Raw genomic sequence first — 9,091 nt, 5'->3', positions numbered from 1 at the left:
AATTAACCTTTCTAACCTTCCTTGTGCTTGCTTGAGCCTCCTCCTTCAACCAATTGCTTTGATTTTCAACCCACAAGAAAACCCCCAATTTGATTTTTTTTTTGTTAGGGTTTGAAAATTTTGAGTGTTTTTTTGGGTTTAATATGGAGAATGGAGTAGTATTTTGTAAATTTGTTGAAAAGGAGTGAAATTTTTGATGAAAATGTTGAATGTGGGTGAGGAATTGAGTGGAGGAGGAAGGAGTTTAGAGAGAGAGAGGAGAAAATCGTGAGTTTGAGGGGTGAATTTTTTTTTTGTATGCTGTTAAACCGTGCGAATGGAGCCTTAAACTGGGGCTGCACGGACGTGCATGTATTGGCACGGACATGCAGCTCCAGTCAGAACTGGTGCTTGTTTCTGCCTTCGACTGCACGGACGTGCATAATGACGCACGGACGTGCATAGGTTGGCATGGACGTGCAACTCCTGCCAGAATAGCTAACAAATCTGTCTTCCAGTGCACGGACGTGCCACTTCGTCTGCACGGGCGTGTTGTTTTGGCACGGACGTGCCGAAACCCAAATTTCAATACTTCAACTTTCTGCTACTTCTGCTCTCATCTGCACGGCCGTGCAGACCTGATGGTGCATGGTTTAAAAGTTTTTTTTATTTATTTATTTATTTTTTTTATTTTTAACAAACACCTACAAAAGATATACAAAAAAAGGTTAGGAATAATAAAATAAAACAAATGAAATAATAATTTATGAGAGAGAGTGAGGAATTCGGGTTGCCACCCAGAAGCGCTTCTTTAACGTCACTAGCTTGACGACATTGCGGGATCAAATGTTAGTGAGGGATATCGAACTCATCAAGGTGAACAACTTTTTCCTCTTCATTCACAAAACCGTCAAAGTATGCCTTTAGCCTTTGGCCATTTACTTTGAGCGGTTCACCATTTTCATTGGAAATTTCGATTGCACCACATGGAAACACCTTCTTGACGGTAAAAGGTCCACTCCATCTTGATTTTAGCTTACCCGGAAACAACTTCAACCGGGAATTGAATAGTAAGACCTTGTCACCTTCCTTCAACTCTCTTTTGTTGATATGCTTGTCATGCCAAGCCTTGGTCTTTTCCTTGTAGATCCGTGCATTCTCATATGCATCCAATCTTAGTTCTTCCAAGGAATGGAGGTCAAGCAACCTCTTTTCACCGGCACTTTGAAGGTCAAAGTTCAATGTTTTAATAGCCCAATGAGCTAATGCTCAAGTTCTATCGGTAAATGGCATGATTTCCCATATACAAGATTGTAAGGGGTGTTGCCAATGGGAGTCTTGAGTGCGGTGCGGTAGGCCCATAGAGCATCATCTAGCTTTGTATACCAATCCTTTCTAGACCTACCAACCGTCTTCTCTAAGATCACCATTATCTCCCGGTTTGAAATCTCGGCTTGACCACTTGTTTGAGGGTGTTAAGCCAATGACACCTTGTGCCTCACACCGTAATTCCCAAGAAGAGCTTGGAAGGACCGCTTTGCAAAATACGAACCTTCGTCACTAATGACGGCACGTGGCACCCCGAACCTTGGAAAAATGACTTTCTTGAAGAGTTTGACCACCCCCTTAGCATCATTAGTAGGAGATGCAACCTCTTCTACCCACTTTGACACATAATAGATGGCCACAAGAATGAATTTATTCCCAAAACAGGTCGGGAAAGGCCCCATAAAATCTATGCCCCATACATCAAAAATCTCCAACTCAAAAATGCTTTTCAATGGAATTTCACTTCTTCTTGAAATATTTCCGATTCTTTGACACCGGTCACAAGCTTTCACTACACCCCACACATCCTTGAACATTGAAGGCCAATGAAACCACATTGCAAGATTTTCGCCAAGGTTTTGTTAGAACTCATATGTCCTCCACAAGGTGAGGAGTGACACATTGTGATAACATCTTTAATCTCATAATCCGGGACACACCTTCTAAAAAGGCCATCAACACCTTGTTTAAAGAGCATGGGTCATCCCAAAAGTATTGGCGAACATCATGAAGAAACTTCCTTTTTTGTTGATAGGTGAGGTCGGGAGGAAGAATAGAGCAAGACAAGTAGTTTGCAATGTCCGCAAACCATGGTGTCGGTGCTTGAAGGATAGCAAATAGTCGATCATCCGGAAATGAATCATCAATTGGCAAATTATCAAGATCACCTACGAAGATAGGCAACCGCGAAAGATGATCGACCACCACATTTTCGGCACTTTTTTTGTCTCTAATCTCGATATCATAATCTTGCAAGAGTAAGACCCACCGAATCAATCTTGGCTTAGGTTCCTTCTTGGACAAGAGGTACTTCAAGGCCACATGGTCGGTGAAGACTATGACCTTAGAGCCTAACAAGTAGGACCTAAACTTCTCAATTGCATGAATCCTTTTCCGTGGTTGTGTAATTTCTTTGTGCCTCATCCAATGTTTTGCTAGTATAATAGATAGCATGGAGCTTCTTGTCCTTCCTTTGTCCATGAACGGACCCAACGGAAAAATCCAAAGCATCACACATAAGGTCGAAAGGAAGCTCCCAATTAGGGGGTTGAATGATAGTAGCCAAAATCAAGGCCTCCTTCAACCTATCAAATGCTAGAAAAAAATCATTAGTAAACACAAAAGGGGCATCTTTTACCAACAATTGAGTGAGCGGCTTTGCGATTTTTGAAAAATCCTTTATGAACCGGCGGTAAAAACCCGCATGTCTAAGAAAGCTCCGTATCGCCTTCACATTTGTAGGGGGTGGGAGGCGCTCAATTATTTCAATCTTGGCATGATCTAACTCAATGCCCCTACTAGAAATCACATGACCAAGAACAATGCCCTCCTCTACCATGAAATGACATTTCCCAATTCAAAACTAAGTTCACCTCTTGACATCTTTTTAACACTTTGATCAAATTTGAAAGACAAGTGTCAAAAGATGAACGAAAAACAGAAAAGTCATCCATGAATACCTCGATTGATGATTCAAGCATGTCGGAAAAAATAGACATCATACACCTTTGAAATGTGGAAGGTGCATTATAAAGTCCAAATGGCATTCTTCGATATGCAAAGGTGCCAAAAAAACATGTGAATGTAGTCTTTTCTTGATCTTCGGGTTGGATTGGGATTTGAAAGAATCCCGAGTATCCATCCAAGAAGCAATAATGACTATGTGATGCTAGTATTTCCAATATTTGATCAATGAAGGGGAGTGGGAAGTGGTCTTTCCGGGTGGATTTATTCAATTTTCGATAATCAATGCACATCCTCCACCCGGTGACCGACCTCGTAGAAATGGTCTCACCATTATCATTTTTGATGATGGTCATGCCTCCCTTTTTAGTCACAACTTGAACCGGGCTAACCCACTTTCTATCGGAGATAAGGTAGATTATGCCCGCCTCAAGAAGTTTTAAAACTTCTTTTTTCACCACTTCCTTCATATTGGGATTGAGCCTTCTTTGGTGCTCAATCGAGGAAGCATGATCATCATTAAGTAGAATTTTATGCATGCATATGGTGGGACTTATCCCCTTAATGTCATCAATTTTGTACCCAATGACATCTCTATACTCCCTTAAAACAACTAGGAGTTTCTCAAGAGAGGTGTCATCGAGCTTAGCATTGACAATAACGGGATAACTCTCACTATCATCAAGAAAAGCATATTTAAGTAGAGGGGGAAGGGGTTTAAGTTCAACCTTAGGAGGAGGCGTAGTCCTCTCCTCTTTTGCCTCCACGTTAAGTACTTCAAATTTCATCACCTCGTGGGCCAAAGGTTGGTTGAGTAAGAGATCATACCCCTTTGTTTCTTCACCCTCCTCAACTAAGCTTCCCATTAGGGTACCTTGTAAGGGATCTCTTTCATACAATCTTTCTCGGAACTCTTCTAAGTCCCTCTCCAATGTGTCAATTTTATGAAATTCATCAATCAATGGCTTCTTCAAAGTTTGTGAGAATGAAAATGAAATTTTCTCATCTCCCACATTCAAAGTCAATCTTCCTTCCTTCATATCAATCACCACTCCTGCGGTGTTCAAAAATGGTCTCCCCAAAATGAGGGGTACTCTTGTATCTTCTTCCATTTCCATTACCACAAAATCACATGGCACAAATACTCTTCCAACTTGAATCGGCACATTTTCAAGAATCCCCAATGGTAGCCTAACTGTGCGGTCGGCTAATTGTAAGGACATTCTTGTTGGTTTCAAGTCACCAACCTTCAAGCTCTTTGTAATAGAGTAGGGCATCAAGATCACACTTGCCCCAAGATCACATAAAGCATCCATAGCTTCCAAATCTCCAATCTTCACCGGTATCGCAGAGCTACGGGGGTCACCAAGCTTTTGGGGAAGCTTGTTTTGAATGATTGCACTCACCTCCTTAGGAAGGGAGATGGTTGCACTCTCTTCAAGCCTACTCTTTTTGGATAGAAGATCCTTCAAAAATTTTGCATAGGTAGGCATTTGTGACATAGCATGAAGAAAAGGGATGTTCACTTGAAGTCCTCTCAGGACTTCAAGAAATTTTGAAAACTTCTCATTCAACTTTTTCTCTACAATTCTATGAGAAAACAGAATGGGGGGCTTATATACTCTCATAGGGGGCTTTTCTATTCTTTCTTCATCTCCCTCATATTTCTTTGTGGCTCCCTCATCACTCTTTTGTTGCTCTTTTCTTTCAACTTCAACTACTTCATTTTCAAAATCATCCTCACTTCTCACCACAACTCCCTCATCTCTCTTTTATGGCTCCTCTTCACTAATAACCGGGCCCTCATAACCTCTTCCTGATCTCAAAGTAATAGCCTTAGCTTGCTCCTTTGAGTTCACTACCGTTGAGCTTGGAAAGTGACCACTAGGATTGGAGGATGAACTTCCAACTTGTTGTGCAATTTGAGCTAATTGGCTCTCCATTATCTTGTTGTGCGCTTAAAGTTGTTGGATGTTTAAATTCATATCCGCATTGCTCCTTATTTGTTGTGTCATGAAAGTTTCAAGAACGGATTCAAGGCTAGTCTTTTGAGAAGGTGGGGGAGGAGGAATGGGTTGGTAGTACTGTGATCTTTGATGGTTATGATCCCTTTGGTTAGGGTGGCGGTATGGAGCTTGTTGATTTTGAGAATGGGATTGGTTGTAGTGGTTTTGAGGTTTAATTTGGTTTTGGTTGTAGTTGTTTTGTGGGGGCCTTGGTTGTGTTGCTTCCATCCCGTGTTTTGTTGGGGTTTCCAACTGTGATTGTAGGATTGGGAGTATTGCTCATTTCTTTGCTCAATTGCCGCCGCTTGTTCTTGATTTGTTGAGTTGAAATAAGAGGACAAGTGATCATTTTCTCCACAAGTCTCACAAGACATGACTTGTGAGGAAAAGCTTGAGGGTGTGAGGGTGGCTTGATCTAGCTTGTGAGCTAGCATATCAAACTTTGATGCAATAAGATCTATTGCACTAAGATCATGAATTCCGCCCTTCTTTGTTTGAGGTTGCCTTCGATCATCTCCATATGCATAATGCTTGTCCACTTCTTCAATTATCTTATATGCATCATCCACCGATAGCTTTTTGAGGCTACCACCGGCCCCGGAATCAAGGTTGGCCCTTGAAATAGGAGTAAGACCGTCATAGAAGCTTTGTACAATGATGCATGATGTAAAACCATGGTGGGGGCATTTCCTCGTGTAATCTTTGAAACGCTCCCAAGCTTCACTCAACGTTTCATCAATGTCTTAATTGAAATTGGTGATCTTTCTTCTTAATATGGCGGTCTTTTTCGAAGTACAATACTTTCCAAGAAAGGCTCTAGTGACTTCGTCCCATGTACTCAATGATCCCTCTTCAACCGTTCTCAACCAATGCTTTGCTTTATCACGGAGGGAGAATTGAAACATGTGCATACAGATGAACTCTTCCGAAATGTTGTTTTGCTTGATGGTCGTACACAACTCAAGAAAGTTGTCCAAATGAGCAAAAGGACACTCATAAGGACTACCTCCGAATTGATCGCTTTGAATCATACGGATGATTTGAGGTGAAAGCTCAAAGTTGTTTGCATTTGTGGTGGGAAGACGTATGCCACTCCAAAGTTGGAATACGTTGGGGTGGTCATAGTCTCGTAGGAGAGCTTGTGGAGGATTCTCTCCCTTGTTATCTTCTTCATTAGCTCCAAAAACTTCTTCCGGATCAGAATCCGAATATACAATGGAAAACTCGGGTGTGCCGTGCAAGAGTCTCCTCACGTTTCTCAAAGTCCTATTTAGCTCTAGATCAATGGGAATAAGCGGTGATTGCTTACTCTTTCGTGTCATGCAAAGTCAAACAAAGCTAAGAAAAACGTTAGCAATGACTATCACAAGTTAAACACACATAAACAAAAATTAAGGCAAGACAACTACTATACATATACACACATCTAGTCTCATTCAACAATAATACATTCAAGGTGACTTTGCCTCCCCGGCAATGGCGCCAAAATTTAATAGGCCGTCGTCGAACCTACCAAAGATAATAAATCCTATCTAGGTCTCACTAACTAATAGCAAGGGTAAGAAAGGGTCGAACCCAAGAGAGGCGTTGAGTCAACCACCGAGTACTACCGTTTAGATAAGCTAAATGAAGTCGAAATTGGGTTGGTCTTGAGTAACTTCTACTAGTTCAATTCAACTAAAGCTAAGGGGAAATTAACAATATTTAGGGGAATCTAAGGCTCGGGTTATACCACTCAACTTCATCACAATTCATAATTAACATGCAACACTCAAGGTAAATTAATGGGATAAATTAGGGGAAGTCATCTAAGGCACCCAACTACTCTCTCAAGCTAGAGGGATTACTTGAATCATGAATATAACCTACTCTCATGGTTACAAGATATAAAACAAGTGTTAAAGCATAATCACGATGACATAAACATTCCCTTGACCGAAAATTCCTATTCTCATGGCATTTCGGGTCAATCAAGCATAAGGGAGCTAACTCAAGTTCTTCTCTCGATCCTTCGTTGAGAAAGCTTTGATAAATAGTTCTAGAAATGGCCATATACAAGAACTAAGCAATTAAACCACTTAAACTCAACTAATTAACATCCCACAACAACCAAATTAGCACATGCAACTATTTATTAGTGACTACATTGAGGGTTTTACCCAAACCCTAGAAATTGGACTACTCATAATCCATGGAGGTTAAAGCAAATAGAGATTTCAAGAAATTCATGAAAAAGTTCAAACTAAAGATTAAGCTAATTAACAATCTAAGCATGCAAGAATTAAGCAAGCAATTAACAACAAAGTAAAGAGTAATGAAAGAGAAGAGTAAGAAATAGTTACTATGAAGCTTCAAAGTGAGCAACAATGGTGGAACTTGTCTTCTACAATGGATGAAATTGAATATTTCCATGCTAATAATTAGAATCTAACTAATGATTTGAGAATTTAATGTTCTAGGATTGCAAAACTAAGAGAAGGCTCTAAAAACCTTGCTGCCCTTTTCTCTCCGTACAAATGAGCTCAAAGGAGGTATTTATAAGACCCCAAAATAAAAAGGACAGAGAAAACAAGAATCGGGCTTGACTACAGGTGTGCACGGATGTGCTAGGTTTGGCACGGACGTGCAAACCAAGCTGCACGGACGTGCTGCCTTATGCACGGCCGTGCAGGGCATGGCAGAAGCTACTGCTTAGGCTTGAAATCTTGCACGGACGTGCCAGTTATGGCACGGACGTGCAGCCTCTTCTGCACGGACGTGCCAACCTAAGCACGGCCGTGCAGGCCTTGGCAGAATGTTGTAACTTTTTGGAACCTCCTGCACGGACGTGCAAAGTCTGGCACGGCCGTGCAGGGTCTTCTAAGCCCTTTTTTCCATATTTTCTTCTATATTTCTCCTTTCCTTGGCTTCTTTCTACCATATTCTTGCTTCTAACCTCGGTTTTGTATCCATGGGCTCCATTTTCTCATCTTTGAACCTAGAACCTCAACAAAAACACTAACAACCTGTTAAGCATAGGATACACAAAAATTGCATAATAATATAGTAAAAGTGAACCAAAACACAAATTTTATCAAGTAAACTAGGTTCAAAAACACCCTAAAATCATATCAAATAGCAAGTTATCAAAAGGATCATGGGTTCTCAGGAAACTCATGAAATATAAAAGTTAGATTGATGATTTAGGTGGCTGGAACTTAGTAACTGGCAATAATAAGGTTCAAATCAAGAAATTATATGCCAAGCTAAGACATCAAGCTGATAAATTCCCTTGGAAGAGAATTATTTGTAATAATAGTGCTTCTCCAAGGAGTGTTTTCATGTTGTGGCTAGCAAATTGGAATAGGCTGCTGACTAAGTATAGAATCCTTACTTGGAATCAGTCTTGTGATCCTATATATATGTTTTTTGTGTTTACAGGAAAATAAAAGTGTTCAACATCTTTTCTTTCTGTGTAATTACTCTAGCAGGATCTGGGTAAAGGTTTTGAAGATTCTCAATTGTTCTAAACCAGTTCAAGGGTTTAAACAGGAAGCAGACTGGGCTATCAAGAGGAGTAGAAGAATTGATTCTATTAGTAGGCTGCATTTGATGTTTCTAGCTGTAGCAGTCCATAGCATATGGCTACAAAGAAATAATGCCTTGTTTAATGGCTATTGTGACCTTGCTGATACTGTTTTCAAACAGTTGGCGTATAGAGTTGCTTGCAAGTGTAGTACTAATTTCAAAAAGAAGTTATTCTGGACTACAAATGGTAGAGCTCCTTCGTAGCTGCTGTTGATGCTGGGCTATTTTGAGCTTTCTTTTCTATTAGTTGTTTCTAGATTTGGTGGTGTGTTGTAGTTCTTTGAGGCTTTGTTGTTTGTCTAGCCCCTGTTTCTAGTACCCTTCCTAGAAGGTGGTCTATAGTAGGGGTTTAGATAGTTCTTGGCTTGAGTTAGCACCCTTCCTAGAAGGTGGTTACTCTCAATCCTTGAACAGGTTTGGGGGTTTGTTTGGCCTATTGGTCTTTGTAGTCTGGTTGTTTGTATGTTGCAACTCTTTTTGTAAGTTGTATCTTTCTTATTTGTTAATAAAATATCTATTTAACACAA

General features: G+C 40.4%; 1 protein-coding gene across 1 annotated transcript; it reads right to left on the bottom strand.

Annotated features, from left to right (window-relative positions):
• Window positions 1–2,401: 2,401 nt before the first annotated feature.
• On the bottom strand, window positions 2,402–4,934 carry LOC110709208. The gene is made up of 3 exons (XM_021887419.1): window positions 4,802–4,934; window positions 3,304–4,708; window positions 2,402–2,612 (listed from the first exon to the last, which is right to left on the bottom strand). Exons 1-3 carry the CDS (start codon window positions 4,932–4,934, stop codon window positions 2,402–2,404), a joined length of 1,749 nt encoding a protein of 582 aa, XP_021743111.1.
• Window positions 4,935–9,091: the final 4,157 nt, after the last annotated feature.

This window comes from Chenopodium quinoa, unplaced genomic scaffold (assembly GCF_001683475.1).
Source record: "Chenopodium quinoa cultivar QQ74 unplaced genomic scaffold, ASM168347v1, whole genome shotgun sequence".
NCBI lineage: Eukaryota > Viridiplantae > Streptophyta > Magnoliopsida > Caryophyllales > Amaranthaceae > Chenopodium > Chenopodium quinoa.
This window is presented reverse-complemented; position numbering and strand designations above follow the sequence as displayed.

Excerpts from the sequence above, each read along its gene's own strand:
- LOC110709208 (XM_021887419.1), bottom strand. The coding sequence starts at position 4,934 with ATGGAGAGCCAATTAGCTCAAATTGCACAACAAGTTGGAAGTTCATCC. Across the intron at positions 4,709-4,801 it reads TACTTTGAGATCAGGAAGAG|TTGAAGTTGAAAGAAAAGAG; the intron begins GTTATGAGGGCC and ends AAAATGAAGTAG. Across the intron at positions 2,613-3,303 it reads GGTGAGACCATTTCTACGAG|GTTGAAGGAGGCCTTGATTT; the intron begins GTCGGTCACCGG and ends AGCATTTGATAG.